We start from the raw sequence: 16,451 nt of genomic DNA on the forward strand, positions 1-16,451 counted from the left end.
ACTGACACACTCACTTGGCATTGACAAGCCTTTATTCAATATTTCAGTTTCACTTTATACCTCTGTGGGGGTGCAGGCCTCTCCAAAACTCGCAGGTCCAACCTGTGTGCATGTACAACTGATCAGAACAAGGTTCTTACTGCCTTGAGAACAATGGAGAAAACTAAAACAGCATTTGGCAACAACAGCCATATCAACATAAATACCTGTAAGCAAAATAACATTTTCAAAATAAAATTCCCTGTCTATGTAAGTTTTATACAATTAAGTACATTGGAGCTGGTAAACTGACAGACGAGGTCGGCAACAGATGAGGTGTTGTTGATGGTTGGTAGACAAACGCAATATGCATCATTTCACTTCAGCCTAGAAACATCCATCTAGTGCTCATGGGTAATCGCAACAGTATACAATTGCAATAGTTTTTTTTTCTTCATGCAGGTTAAATTAATACGCATTTTAAAGTTTTAATCCAATATCAATCATAAAGTTCTGCATAATTCAACTGATTGCTCTAAAACTAAGAACACATACTGTAATAAATAGATGCTTAAAGTTTGAAGGGCCATCAAACCGCTATAGTGCTGCATATAACCTTCAGAAATGTCTTTAATATCTGTAGAAATGTTCATAGACTAATGTGATGCACCACTTTAGAAGCCCACAATTTGTGAACCACTTCCCCACCAGAAGAACCGCAGAAATCACATTAGATGGGACATCATTGTAACACAAATGCCATAAAGTGGTGTGAGATATGTACTTTTATAAAGGAGAGTTGTGTTTGTTCTAGAGAGTGATACAGTGTTGGATATTTCTGTGATTGAAGAAGAAAGACGAGAAGGAGAGACAGTGGGAGAGAAACAGACTAAATAAGTGCTTTGACTTTAGGTCCAGAGAAATTTGCTAACAAGCAAAGACATCTGTTTTAACAAACCTGATGGTCTAATAATCAAAGCCACGCTGGGCAACTTCACATGTAGGCAGCTCCAAGTGGCGGAAAGATACACAGTCATTTTCTTAAAAACATATTTTCAAGAAATCGTTTTTCATTTTTTTCATCACTAGACAATCACTCGCTTGCTAGCTGCTGTTACCATTTCCCAAAATTTGTCACCTCTTGTCTTGAAAAATAAGATAAAATCCTTGGGCTCTCAATGCAGCTTCACTTTGTGTTTTGGGCTGAAAAAAAAATCCTTTATCAACAACTTAACTAGTGAAGCTTTAAAGGATAAGGGTGGTATTATTCTTTATGTCATTAAATCCCATTTAAAGACCAAAACCAACAATGCAATTGTGTGTTCCTCAATCCTATCCTACTACTTCCTTACCCCATATGTGGCCCATATATACCTCCTAAACACAAACATAAACAAATATAGTTTTTTTGTTGTTGTTGTTAAAGGTCAGACATTTCCTATAACAGGGCACCATAAGCAGGAAGGAGCTTTACAGCACTCACCTGTGCCAGTCAGTCGTTGATCAATTCATTGTAAGTTTTGGTCTTGCAAATATGTTGAAAAATGTAGAATATCTGCAGCCTCATCCTGTAACTGACAAACTGATCAGATCAAATAAAAGCAGCGAGGACAAGTACAAACATGTGCCCCACATCATCTTTCTAAAGGCCGAGACATTTGCACATCTTATTTCTTCCCGGAGACAAGTTAAAATGCGTCGGCTGAATGCTTCCTGATGCAACGACTGGTACAGCAGCCAACAGTGTTGTCTGCACGCTGCTACGATGTAACACAGAGAGACATCTTTCTGGCCATGAAGTGTGAAAAGTGTGTGATTCTAGCACTACTGGAGGAGAGGGTAAAACCGCTATAAAACAATCTACAGTAGCACTGGCACTTGGACAATTATCATCTTAACAGTGACTAAGCACAAAACGAAGGGCTGTTGTTCCAGTTTGTGTTTGGTATTTTTTGTTTGTGTGGTGCTATCATCACTATCCCCGTCAGTCTTTTGTTTTCTCCAGTTAGAAGAGCCCACTTAGGTTTCCACTTTCCCGTACGTGCCCTCTGGAGGGCGATACTGTTTGGGGAAGGCTTTGAGCTGGAGAGAGTTAAAGGCGTATTTACGACATCCCACATTCTTCATGGTGTTCTCTCTCCTGCAGCCCTCACTGTGGAGAAACAGAAGCTATGCATTATTTACTTTTCTAATGACCTTTTGACGCAGGGGCAACACTATCGGTGAGGCTTATGACTTTCGTCATCGTCGGCTGACCTGCGCATACAGTCCAAGGCCTGGGAGAAGACCTGTGGGGCGAGGGCGTGCTCCTGCTGCAGGATCTGACACTGCTCCAGGGTCAGGGACATGGCTGTGCGGTCCTTGGCACTCTTACAGCTGGTGAAACGCACTCCGTTCAGCCGGCGACATGTCTTCAGGGTTAGAAGAAAAAAAAACAATCAGAGGCAGAAGACAGAGCTTTTAAATTTGCACAGAGAAGACATGGGAGGCAAGTGTACCTCGGCTGCTTGCCACAAAATCTCCACGTTCTTGCTTTTCTTGGCGTTCGCATTCTGGCTCAGCTGTTTAAGCAGCTCGGGCAGACTGGTGGTACTGCGAGAGCGAGGCAGGCCTGAGGAGAGAACAGAGGAGGAGTGAGGTGAGTTAAATATGAGAACAAGGAAATAAACATTTTTTTTCCCTTTGGATAAAAGTGCTTTGCATGCATGTATGCATGTAAACTCACAGTCTTCTGGCAGGACCTCTTTAAATTGGTCGTAGTACGAGCTGAGGCGAGTGGTGCTCTCCTTGTTGATCACCTCTTGTAGTGACGTGTCTCCAAACCTGGAGACACATTTGGGATATTAGAGCTGAAATCTTTCATGACTATCACACTCGTCCTCCCTTAATAAGTCATGTCATTTCAAAATATTTCATCGCTGTACTTCAACCTGCTTGCAGGTTTAATGTGTTATCCAGGGAACTGGTGCTTTTTAATGTCATATTCTCAACCCAGTTCCATTCTCTTAAAACCAGCAGCCTTGTTCTAATCACTACATCTATTCAATCCTCATTCAAAATCTCTTTCGGTACTTTGTATTTACTTCATTTTCAAATGATCTCCATGTCAAATACATTGAGAGGCACCCGGTGGTGCCCTTTCTCTTCTCCATTTTCTTTCTGTCCTCAACCCCTCAACCTTTCCTGTCCTCTGATCTCAGGGACTCACTTCTCAGCCAGCGTCTGCTGTTCGTTGATTCCCACGTTGAACAGGACGGGCTGCACGCGCAGCAGCATCCCGTTCTGAATCTCTCGTGGCAGCGTGTCGAACATCGCCCCGGACATGGGAACCCTGACGTTGAAGCCGTTCCTGTTTCCTGTGATCACCGGCAGCATGTCCGGGGCGAAGCCTGAAGTTGCCTGGGTAACTTTAAATGTGACATTTCTTAGGTCCATCACTCCGACGCTCATATCCTCCAACATGGCCAGCTCCTCCCCTTTAAGACACAAGGAGTCATCACAGAAACACAAAGGACACTGATGTCATTAGATCAGCCTCAAGGATGTTATGATGTGGTCCTGTATGTTTGCTTGATAGCGCAAAATCTGCTGAACAGATTTCAGTGAAACGTGGTGAAAAGTTAGAGCAATGGGCTGAGGACCCATTTGTTCTGGTTAAAGTTACCATAAGTGCTGAGCAGGCCCTCATACTGCACCAGTAAGCCGATGGTGTGTAGCTGCCTGAGGAAGCCCGAGTCACAGAGAGAGTTCCTCAGCTTGATAATGAAGCCGCAGATCAGCGCCGTCAGCTGCAAGAAGCACAGCTCATATCAATACGGTCATGTTTTTAAAGCAATTCTCCAAAAACTACGAATGTATGAAAAAGACAGAAGCGGTAGAAGGGTGAAGACACATGTGGACGGACCGTCTGACAGAAGACAACGTCGCGGCGGTACTGCAGGGTGAGGCTCATGGCGATGGTGGGGGCGTTGTCCTGCATCAGCAGAAACACCATGGCCTTCTTGGCTTTGTCACTCATCAGAGAAGCACAATCCGTCAGCGTGGTGAGGAGAGGGTACAGAGCGTCGCTCCACTCCCCTGCAGACATGGCACACATCGCCGTAAAACACTCGTATACACACAGGGAGGGGGGCAGACACTGAACTCAGTAGATTTTGCAAAAATCAAAAAAAACAAAAAACATATGACATTTTGTAGATGTCCTGGAAATATTTTCATCTTTTTTAAAATTAGTTAACATTACACAATATCTAAATACATTTTTTTCATTTTCTAAAATTGTTTTACTCTATTGTAAAGAGTTCTATTTGACACACAACTAACGCATGACATAGCGCCGTAACTTAACATTTCAAACAATCAAATGGCAGGAATACTTTTCTTCTTTCATATCATAGTGACTTTTTAGGATTTGTAGAGGAAATAATGCTCTCACCTGGGGACGGTTTTTCTACCTCTGGGCTGATGTCTACGAGTGAGAGAAAAGTTATTTTTTTAAGATAAGGACACAATTCCACATCTGCACAACATTATACTTCAGATTTTAATCATCCAGCGACACTGAAGCAGTTAGCATGAATAGGAGAATGAAATTACAGATGTGAAAGACCTGCAGCAGTCTGGTGAGAGACTGATGACGATGATGATGGCTGTTCCTGGTTACTACGGATGCCTCATGAGAGCACAGCAGTGTGTGTCTGCGTACCTTTCTTAGTGTTACCCGATTCCTCGCTGGCGAGCAGGAAGACATCCTCCGAGCTACTGTCTCTCTGAAGTTTGTCTCGCTGCAGCAGCCTGTCCACCCTCTGGATCACACACTCCAGGCTCTTATTCACATTGAGCCAAACCTTCTCCTGCACACAAACACATCACAAAATGAACATTAAAAATAACAACACATGAACACAGACATCAAAGAGGCAGATGGACTTTTTCTTACCCAGTCCTCCTCATGCAAATCTGCCTGCAAGGAGGAGCGCTTGTTTTTACTCCCTTCGCTGCCCTCTGCATACCGAGAAGGCGAGGTGGCAGCACGAGATGGGGAGGTCGGGTGGCGGCAGGGGGAGCGCGACGGGGAACGAGAGGAGGGTGAAAGGGAGGAGGAGGACGGGGACGGGGTTTGCAGAGTGGAGTCTGGGCGGGCGGATGCCAGGGCGAGGATGGCTGAGGACAGCAGCTTGGAGTCACACACGTTCACCAACTGACGAGTCTGCAAGAGGAGCGGGAGAGGACACAGAGAGGCTGAAATGTGGTTGTACTGTCAAACATTTAATTGAAAGACATTTTAGCTTGCAAGGACTGCTTATCATTTCTATTCAGACAATAAGTGCTGAGATAAAAAGTTGGGAGGTCGAAGAAGCCAGAAGCAGAGGGAGAGCGAGTAAGATAAAAACAGAAAATAATCGACATCTCAGCTCTTGATTAACACGCTCCAGATCCGCTGAGCGCTCTGCTACCTTCTCCGATAGGATGGCCAGGGTTCTATCCAGAGCGTTGGCTGAGCGCTCCTTGGCGGCTCGCGACAGGCGTTCAGTGTAGTAACACACTTGTGTCTTCAGAGTGTTTATTTGACCGATCAGCTCCTTCGCTTTCACAACATCCTGAGGCTGGTATGCCATTCCTTTAGAGCCAGAACCAGCAGAGCTTTGGGTGTGTGTGTTGAAGCGGGTGTGAAAGACAAAGACAGATAAAGAAGATAAGTATGGAAGACACAGCAATGACAAATAACACACAAGAATCTTACGGTACACTACTCGTCACCTCACCTTTCCTCCTCATAAGTGCTGATTGAGTGAGGCAAAACACACAACAACAAAAAAAGATGAATTAACCACTCATAAAATCAAACACCACTGTGAAGCTCATGTATTTTCTGTTTTGCTCTACTCACTGTTTCCTGGCTTCTTCAAGCCTATGCAGCAGTTTTCGGAGGCCGCAGCCTTTAAAGCCCTGATGATGTGCTGCAGGTGCACCGATAGTCACAACATCGTACGTCCGGTCTGATCAGAGGACAGTAATAAAGAGGATGCAATAAGATACTAAAGAATATTATTAAAACCTTGGCCACACATATGTATGCAGTATAAATACCTACCGTAGCCAGACTCTCCCTGTACTCTCATCCTCTGGATGTGCAGATTAGTAGGAATAAACTCCAACTTCCTCTCAGTTTTCAAGGTACTAGACTTAAAAGAAGGACCTGAGAGGGAACAGGAAGTAAGAAAGAGGTTCTTTTTATCTGTAAATACCGTAACAAGTTACAGATATGTCCTAATGTGATATTTCACATGGAAATATAAATATGTAAGATGTTGCACTGGTTGTTGTGTGCAACTGTGCAACATTTATATATTTTTACTTAAAGGGAAACTCATCAATTTGGTATTGCACTTTCTTAAAAATGCTTGCAGCAAAAAGAACAGCAATGGTCAAAGTTGATGTGGAAAAGACACCTGCAACTAAGAATTCCTTCACTTAGAATAAGCCCCTTCATATCCACATATGGAGAGGGTCCTCTTCACAGAGCGACGCCATGCTGCCCCCGCTATGTTTCTACAGTAGCCCAGAACGGACAAACCAAACAATCTAGAAGGAGCCTTTTGCGATTTTACATTACACGAAGGCCACTGTAGCTCCACGACACGCTTGTTGAACTGCGGTAACGTGAGCCACAGAGTGCAAAACCATGGCACCGCCAGCCACCGTCTGACTCCAGTTGCTCCTTAAGTGGTGTTGTTATGGAAAGGATGGCCTCTGAGCGAGGAGAACGGCGCTACCACGCTTTTGCACTCTGCGGCGCACATTATCGCAGTCTTTGAAGGGGAAGAAATCAGCGAAGGGGTATTCGGTGCGTTGCGATCTGCAACCACACTGCTAGATGGCACCAAATCTTACACACTGTCCCTTTAAAAGCGTCTTTTAGTTCGACCTTTTGAATGGTAAATGCCCACATACATCAAAGGCAAAGCTTGCTTTCTATTATAAATGTGTAGTACTCCCTGTGACTGATTGACTTGCACATGTATTTTTAGATTGAATTGGTGCAGAGCCTCCTTAAAATGATGTTATGAATGGCTTGTGTCTCTAACCTTTGTATTCGTGCAGGTCACTTATGGTCTCCTGGTAGGTGAGGATGATGGTCTGATACTGAGTGATGATCTGCCTCCTGAGGTTCTCCCAACATGCAGACAGCTCGCCCAGTTCCTCCAACTCACACACCCTGCACAACACACACACACACACACACACACACACATTTACAATCGAGACATCCAGCCGATGCACTGATGATGTCACAGCTGTTTGATGTTAGTGGCGCTTGTTCAATTAAGGTCTGCAGCTGAGCAGGTCCAACTTCTCACATCACCCACATCACAAGCAACCATTAGTAAGAATGGCAGCAGTGGGAGTCGTATTGATAATGTGTCTTTGACCTTATGATGATGACAATATGATAATAAAGATACAGTTTATTATATATTACACGAAGGACACACTCATTGAGATATATACTGTATCTGATGAGAACTTGTTAAAAAAAACATCCTGCTACACAAATTATGTAGATTTCTTTCTTTCTTTCTTTCTTTCGTTTCAAGATAAAGTTAAGACTCCGAATGGAGTCCAAAAATATAATTATATTGGAAACAAAATGTTTTTGCATAATATTAAATTAACTACTTCACTTTTTACAAATTAAACAACATAAACTACACCACAAATATGTGTTTTTCACAAGACACTTGATGTAAAACTGGACAATATTATAGCATTGTCAATGCCAGTACAGAGCAGTGCACGAGATATTAAATAAAGGAAAAGGAAGGGGAAAAAGAGAAAGAAATAAAAAGACCAAAGACTGTAAAAGGTGAGACTGGTGGCCGAGACCGAGACAATCAAAGTAAAAACAACCAAGACACAGAGAGTTGATCATTGGGTCACTGCACTACAACACCCTGCTGCTCCTCTGCAAAGATGTTAACGCCTCTGATCAATAGTATCCATTTTCAGACTTTACCTGACGGCGTCTTCCTCCAGCAGCAGCTTGACAAACTGTCGAGGAATATGCAGGGAGAGCGCACTCTCCGCCATCTGCTCCAGGATCCGAAGGTGGTTGCCGTCGGTGGTGGGGAGCCGGTACATTCGGGACATGACGCCCCCAAACACTGAAGCAGACCGACAACAGACCACCACAGCCGTGTATCACCATCACATGGCTCGCAATCCAGACTGTTACTAAACTCCCGCTTAGAGGAGGTTGATATCTAGTTTAAATAGACACACACTCACCAGCCTTTAGCAATGGGTCTTTACACAGAGATGAAGACTTGGATTTAATGCCCATGGATTCAGTCAGGCTTTCGTCAACAGGGAGAACCATCTGACACATACGTGGACAAAAAGAAAACCTGTTATGAAAACAATACAACCAGAAATAGGCTGAGGGTGGAAACTTAAAAACAGCTATTGTTTCATCACATCAGACAAAAGCAGAAAATGCTCACAACTGAGAAGCTGGAACTACGGAATGTTTCATATTTTGTAAGAAAAAGGACTTTAATGAATCAGTTATAAAAACAGCTGCTGATAAATCTTATATCAATCAAATAATCAATGAATCACCCCAACATTTCAGTTTTAATACTTTCACGAAAAAGCTCTGTCCTGACTCACTTTTCCCGATCACTCACCCTTCCATTAACAGTGTCTCCTCTCTGTAATCTGGCAACGGGAGCTCTCTGCTCGCGGTTCTCCTCTATCTGCCAGGCGATGACGGTGATGTTCCCAACGCGGTTGTTCTCCGCTGACCTGAACCACAGTGACATTGACTAAATTAAACATCCCCGAACCCAAATATCATTTAGTCACCCGTAGAGGAAAAGGGGCACCGTGTGTTGTGTCGGCCTGTTACCTGAGAGTTAGGTGCAGTCGGTGGTGTTTGTCCTGCAGCAGCTCTTTCACAGGAAACATGGCTGAACCAAGCATGTACATCTGTCACATAAACACACACGATAAGTGTAGACTATTAAGGATTTAGTAGATAAGAACTTTATTCACTCCCGAACAGGAAATTTGAAGACAGTAGAGTCAAGTGGTATTCTTGTGTTTGGGCTTACCGTGCCCTGTGTGCGGTCCTTTACGTCGTAGACAGACAGCTTGACCTGAGTCTGCTGAGTGATCAGAGAGTCCTGAAAGAATGCCACGCTGCACAGGAAGATAGGGTTACTGGTGCCCTGAGGACAGAGAGAGAGAGAGAGAGAGAGAGAGAGAGAGAGAGAGAGAGCTGAACTGGTTTTGAAGTCTCCAACAGCGGGCAGTAAGCGAGGGAAAGCGAACAGTGGTGTACCTCTATGATTTCAGTTTGAGCGTGCTTGGTCCAGAAGGCCTGGGGCGGAGTGGTGCAGCTGATGGCGACGAAGCTGGTTGGCTTACGGTCCAGAGAGGGAGTGACCAGCTCGCTGCAGGCTGCCCCAACGTAGAAACACAGGGAGAGATTACAGACGGTGGGATGTAATGGTGGGATGGTCACTAATCCTTGGCCATGTGAGGAACGTGTAATACTGTATTTTTGCAGCACTTGTTTACGGTAATGCTTTCAGGTTGAACAATGGATAAATTGAACAAGTCGTTGCACACAAATGATGTTGTCGACTCTTGAGCCAATCAATGACCATGCGTCAAGATCATCCAAAGCAGCATCAAATGATGTTTTTGCCTAATTGTGGGCAGCTGTAAACATTGATATATTATCAACTTAAACTAATATGGTGAACATGATTGCAAACAGTTGCATATTTACAGACATGGAACAACATCGTCGTTCATTTGGAGTTGTGTGTCTGGGTGAATGTAAAGTCCAATATCCTTCTTGGTCTCTCCGCCAACTACTGAGAGAAATTATACTATTATATAATATACTATTTCTTTTTACTACACTACTATACTATTTTCATCTAGGGCTTAATACACATTTGGTGCACTAGTCAGTTTTTACCACAACAGCTGTATTTGGGATTGACTCAAAATGAACAACAGTGTAAATAAATCACAACGAATGAAGACGTCAGCCGGTGCAGCGGTGTTACTCATTAATGTGTTTTGTGTGGAGCAACAATGGAGCAACAATAAAGAGGAAGGAGCTGTATCGGGCTCTGGACACACAGACAACACTTGCCTGTGTCGTTACTAGGATCAATTCATTGTTGGTTTTGTTCTGGTCATGAGATTTGGTAATGCTACCTTGGACTCATTAGGCCTACTGGTGTCAATGAAGCGGACTCTGTCAATACAAGGTGTAAGTTCTAGGAAGAGAACACACAGTCTGATCCACATTCAGTGTGCAGCGGTGCATTCATGGCTTCTTCCTCGATTTATTCTAAAGGAGAGAAAAAAAGCCAATTCCTGCCGGTTGATGATCAGTCAGAGGTGACACGTGTGTGCGTGAATTGCCTTTTCACTTTGGAATCGGTGTCCCTGCACCACAAAGGAGACATAGCAAGTGTTTGTGCGTGTTACCTTGTACTCTTCTCCTTCAACTTACCCACACTAAACTCCAGCACAGGCTCGTCTGGATCCTGACTGTTGCCTGTAGGACAGAGAGAAAAAGAGGGGGGGGGGGCTCTTTTTTTTTAACGCCCTGGTATTTCATCGCCAATGAGGTAAACAGGTTACCATGGTAGCAGTTACTTAGTTACCCGATAGAGCCAGCCCCATCATCTCAGCTGAGAGATCAAACGTGTTGGCCCGGTAGACCGACCACGGCCGATGGCGGGGGCTGCGCTCCTTCCCGGACATGGTGGGCTCACGGCGGCGCTGAGGATGGATTTTTAGAACAAAAAGAGCTGAAGAGTGGAACGATGTCGAGCAGACTCAAAATCAAAACTCCGTCTGTCACGTCACTCCTTTGAGGTATTGGCTGGTTTCCCTTGCGTGTTCTGATCTGAGTGCTCACACGTTTGGCAATGTTAGGTCTGAAAGAAGAAAACAACAAAGTGATGCAGCTGACACAGACTGGGCAACTACTTGATACTGATGTCATCCTTTCATTGAGACGGCAGCTGAGCTCAGAGAAATTAGACCGAATTAGAAAGCTGCTGGTAATTAGCCATGAAGGTTGCTACTGGCAGCGGAAATGCTCAGCATCACTTTACAGTCTCCAATACACACGGTTAAAGCGATGAATAACTAATGGAGGTTGGATGTCTTGGCATGATGCTCCATTGTGAGATGAGCAGGGATTGAGAGTTGAGTAGTTTCCTGTCAGTGCCGACTTATCTCGCTCCCTCTGATAATGTGCTAATACAAGCAGTGGAGGGAAGAATCAGTGGGGGAAAAGTGTGACTTTTCACACAGCTGTAGGAAAAGGAAACAGAGCGTCGCAGCACACTGAATCTTCACCTTCTATCTCCCGGTGCTACATGTGCTTTCCTGGTGTTCTTTCACCTTTCTGACGGACTAATGTCAAACAAACATGCACAGACAGATATATAATGAGGTAAATGCATTTTATGCATTAAGCCAATCCGCTCCAGACATAATATTCTAGGACACTGTGGATATCTTAACACACACACACACACACACACACACGCGCGCAAAAGTTTGATGTGACAAACAATGTATATGTTGTTTGTTCTGTGGAAAAAATAACAGGAAGTCATTTTAAATCAAAAGGATTTATCTTGAAAAGCATGAATTTCTCTGATTCTTCAAATCTTTGAGTAATATTGGAAACCTGAAAATGTCACATAAATGTACCATAATAATTTGTCATGGACTAATGTTCATAACATGACATTTTGACCTGCCAGTGGTGTAACACAAGAGGACAGGGGGGGTCACTGAAATCTCCAACAATCATCCTCTGGGGGCCATGAATATAAATACCAATCTTGATAGTAATCTGACGTGCAGTTCGCTAATATGCTGCTCTAACACGAGTAGTTGATGTCAAACAAACGGACTGGAAATGCTTAAAATCTCTTCATATCTAACATCCAACAGAGAATTCACTAAAATCCCTCTTTTATTATATAAACAGTGCAACCGTTACAACCGTCACAGGTACAACCTTCTCATTTATAGAACAACGATTACTCCACCGCATCCAGGAAATGCTTGTGGTGCACCGCATAGTGAAATTGTTACGTTCGATGCTCATTTTGGATGACGCTGCAAAGCCACGGCGTGAATGGCTGCTCGTGTTGTTAACCGAATAACACGGCTCCTGCCAAGTTTATGTGCAACAGCGAGAGAAGAGGAAACTGAGACCGTGCCAAGTGTGTCACACGGTGGAAACACTACGGTAAGGGCGAGAATCAGCAACAAGACAATCAAGCTGTCAGTATATTGATTTACTTTTCCTGCAAGGCACAACTATGAACCAGAGGAGAAGTAAGACACAGAGGAAGAGGGAGAAAAAAAGGGTGTGTGAAGAAAATGTGAAAGGTTAAGAGCAAAGGAAAAGGATGCAGCAGGTGGTCTCATGGCTGACCTGAGCTGAAAGGTGCTTCAACTTGCCCTAAGAGGTAAATGTTTGCATTTCCAGTGGCATGTCAGACTCAGTTCACATTTCCTCTTTAGTGCTTGTGTGTGTGCCACACAAATACACGCTTGCCTTTGCTCAGAGTGATCAAGTGGCATCAATTTCTCTCCCTCTCAGCCGTAACATACACACTCCTGGTGGGTTGAGGGGATATCTGCTACCGTGAGTGTCTGTCTGTCTTTGCCATTACACCGACAAAGGGAGAACAAATGTGTGTGTGTACCGCTGTGCATTCATGTGTAAGGCCTTCAGCATCCGAGGTCTATTTTTATACGTCGTGAATGTGTTTTAACGTCACATACCACGCACAAATGAACTGAAAGTCATGTGCGTAGTCACACACGCTAAATCCAGAGTGTGAGCGTGACGCTCTCTGCCAGTTTAATCTCTGTTTTGGCACCTTCGTGGGAAACCATAACGGATGACAATTACGGCGCGGATGCTCTGCCTCATTACGCTGTGTGGGAGTCGTTGTCAATGGGAGCCGTCTTTTAAAATGCTGTAATCTGCCATTGGCACTGTGGGAGGCTCTCTAGAAAACCCACAGTGGATCTAATGGAAAGCCACAGGGATCCTCAGATCATCATCACACCTGTCAGCCACATGAAGTCTGCTTGGTGAAGGACAGGTCGCCTGGGAGCGGAGCTCAAACGTCTTGTCAATTAACTGATCAGTGGATGGAAAATTGATTAACAACAACTTTTTTTAACCGTTTCTTGCAAAAATGACAAACTGACTCTGGTTCCACCTGGCGAAGATTTGCTGTTTTCATTTGTTTTACATGATTATAAACTGAATATCTTTGGATTTTGGACTGTTGGTTGGACTGTTGAACACATCCCGTGCCATTGTATGGAATAAATGACTAATCTATTAATTAATCATATCAATCAATCATAAACTAAATTAAAATGTCATTAATCTGCTGATAATTTTCCTGACTAATCAGTTTTAAAAATAGTGAAAAATGCCCATCACACTTCTTACAAACCCAAAGTGACTTCTCAAAGTTTTTTTATTCGACCAACAGCTCCAAAGCCGATAATATTGAAATGATAATGATGTAATTCAGTGAAGAGCCGCCTATTGTCATTTATAAGAAGCTGGAACCAGAGAGCGTTTGGTATTCTTGCTTGAAATGATTATTAGATTACCAACGATTCAGCTCTTATTGACAGATCATAGTTAGTTGATGTAGATTTCTGGATAGGGGCAGCAAGCAGCCACACTGATGAAGTGCCACTGAGCAAAAGGTGACCTTTGACCCCAGATAGGCAAAACAGGTCAGTGGGAGACTGACAACTATGGTTTTCCAGCTTCAACAGAAGAAGAAAAAAAAGATAGTATACATGCAGCAAGGATGCAAGTGAGGTAGTAACAGCAGAGAGGACAGAGAGGATTCAGGTGGGACTCGTGGTTGACAGTCCTCTGGGGCGGTCTGGAGACTAAACTGACCCAGTTAGTGAGTCTGGCGGCACACAGCTGGCCCCCTGCAGATGCTGTCAGCACCGGCTGCACTGCAGTGCCTCCCTCTCAGATGTCCTCATCCTTAACTCACCTCCTCCTCACCCCTTTAAATCTCTCCCGAATGTCCCCCTTCTTCTGCTTTGTCATCATCCCTCCCCTTTTTATTTTTATTTTTTTCCTCCAGCCATCTCCCTTTTCCTGTAGCCATGGTGTCCCTCTCAATTTCAATCTATTGATCCTGGTTCGGTCCAGAGCTGAGCTGTGCTGATCTGCGTCCCCATGAGTCCGACCTACAATCGTGGACACGGCTGACCACATGGGATTGACGAAAGCGGTACAAAATATGCAAACGTGTTCACTCACAGGAGGAAAACATTTATCCGCACACAGAAACATGCAAACACAAGCATGAGGAGGAAGTAACGTCACGTAGCCTATAGAGAAGCTCTTGTTACCAAGACAGCAGAAACCTTTGATGACGACGACGATGATGATGAGTGGTGATGAATGAACTACAGGATGATGCTACAGGATCACACAGAGTTAATCTTTACTCCAAGTATCAGGAGAAACACACACACACACACACACACACACACACACACACACACACACACACACACACACACACACACACACACAGATGCAGGAGACAGACAGAAAAAGAGGAGACAGTTAGAGGCGAGCCACACATTGTGTCCTTTAGCTCCCTCTCTGTTATGAAAAGAGTGAAAACAATGATTCAACAGATCAAATCTAATCCTTTTACGCTCTGTTGGGAGCATCCGGGAGGCCTGCAACAGCGTGACACCATTGCTTCATGAGCAACACATCCGGTTTTAGATGTAATGTGTATGACACAAAAACAAACATATATATAACATCATTCTCCATAATCCTACATGAACAGTCTACTGGCCTTTACCTGCGTGAAACAGGGTGTCATCCAGTCTGTTTAGCCTATTTCTGCCCCAGAGCTGTCCGAATGGTAATCTATTTATGGCAGTATTGGCCAGTAATATATTATACTTCTGGATACATATATATCCTCTGACACTCGGACAATAACAACTATTGCGTCATGACATATCTGCTGATGCTCATTCGGCAAGGCTGCCGCATGGTGCTGCAGGACGCACAGCACAATAAACACCACGCCATGTATAAGAATAGAAACAGATAAATGGACATTTGAGATCTTGCCAATGGCTGTAAACATGTCTTATTCCGCTCCTGCTGCGAGGCGCTGGTCTCGCTTTACGACAGCATCCACCGGTTTGAACAAACGCCCTTCGACAAACCGTTAAATGATGAGATGTCACATGAGAAACACACGCGGAAAAAAATAAAGATGTCATACCGTTTAGAGAAATGCGAAGGTGTCTTTTCATATTGATGCGCATCCTGGTTGCTACTCGACGATGTCTGCAGTCAAGACTCGCCCTGACTCCCTCTGACACATCGAGACGTAATAGCTCCGCTGTACGCAGGTCCTTCTCCTCTCCACAGGGGGGCGCGGTCGGCCTGGTCTGCAGGGAGCCACCGTCCCACGCGCTGCTGCAGGTGGGTTAATACGTTCATGGAGAAAGCGTGGGTGTTTCCACATTGAGCCAAATAACATCTCTGTCAATTGAATACTATGGAGGCACACGTTATGATTAATACGGATAATAAACACCCACTGTGAGTCACAGTTGATCTGGCTAAAGCAGCTCTTTAATCCAAAATAAGTTTCCTTTTTTTGTAAAGTATCGTTGTTTGTCATAATAGATCCGTTTCGGATATTGTAGGATGGTATTGATTTATTTTTTCTAAGCCAAGGGGAGGGTCCAAAGAAAGTGGGAGTTGGCTTTTAATTAAATGAAAACGGAGATTCAACACCAGTCCACACGTCAATAATTTAAAAATAGTCCCTGAGTGAAAATTATTATGAGATACTAAATCCAAAATAATTTTTTTAAGGAAAGGTAAGAGATTATGAGAATCATAATATACTTATTAAAAGTCAAAATTCAGAATTTCAAAATGATTTTAAAACAGAGATTTGACTATTGTTTTTACTGAATCATATGTCATTGAAACTTTGTAATGATGAAAATAAAAACTAACAACGGTTTAGAGATACTTCATTCTGATATTGACATAATATCTTAGATTACGAGATGTTTGGTTACTACAAACATTTTTATCTCGACTGATTTTTTTCTATGTCATGATAAGCATTGGAATCAAGAGGTAAACTGGTTCAAGAATACACATTTAAAGGAAGAAAACGCTCCACATTAGTCAAGAAATGTGTTTTAATTCTTCACATTTGCGGTCGGAACCACTTTGGCTAAATCAGGGGACATTTTTTAAGTGACAGGTGAGAGTGGAAACTCAGGTGTTGGGTGTTGTTCAGGAAACTGGTGTCACCGAAACTCAAGAGTGGTCCCTGAATGGCTCGCAGAAACACCGCGCC

The 16,451-nt window shown here is 43.7% G+C and overlaps 1 protein-coding gene across 1 annotated transcript; it reads right to left on the reverse strand.

The window, feature by feature from the left end:
- Positions 1-14: 14 nt before the first annotated feature.
- Positions 15-15,433, reverse strand: inpp4aa (inositol polyphosphate-4-phosphatase type I Aa). The gene is made up of 24 exons (XM_076106732.1): positions 15,351-15,433; positions 10,674-10,949; positions 10,520-10,564; positions 9,326-9,444; positions 9,096-9,212; positions 8,891-8,970; positions 8,670-8,787; positions 8,269-8,359; positions 7,997-8,144; positions 7,068-7,198; positions 6,074-6,178; positions 5,870-5,978; positions 5,745-5,762; positions 5,436-5,622; positions 4,919-5,188; positions 4,685-4,832; positions 4,415-4,447; positions 3,884-4,056; positions 3,644-3,767; positions 3,188-3,455; positions 2,705-2,802; positions 2,478-2,590; positions 2,236-2,390; positions 15-2,131 (listed from the first exon to the last, which is right to left on the reverse strand). The coding sequence occupies exons 2-24, from the start codon at positions 10,771-10,773 to the stop codon at positions 1,999-2,001; spliced, it is 2,883 nt and encodes a 960-aa protein (XP_075962847.1). The 5' UTR covers positions 10,774-10,949; positions 15,351-15,433; the 3' UTR covers positions 15-1,998.
- Between the last annotated feature and the right edge of the window lie 1,018 nt (positions 15,434-16,451).

This window comes from Anarhichas minor, unplaced genomic scaffold (genome assembly GCF_050575085.1).
Source record: "Anarhichas minor isolate MPS153535 unplaced genomic scaffold, ASM5057508v1 ptg000004l, whole genome shotgun sequence".
Lineage (NCBI taxonomy): Eukaryota > Metazoa > Chordata > Actinopteri > Perciformes > Anarhichadidae > Anarhichas > Anarhichas minor.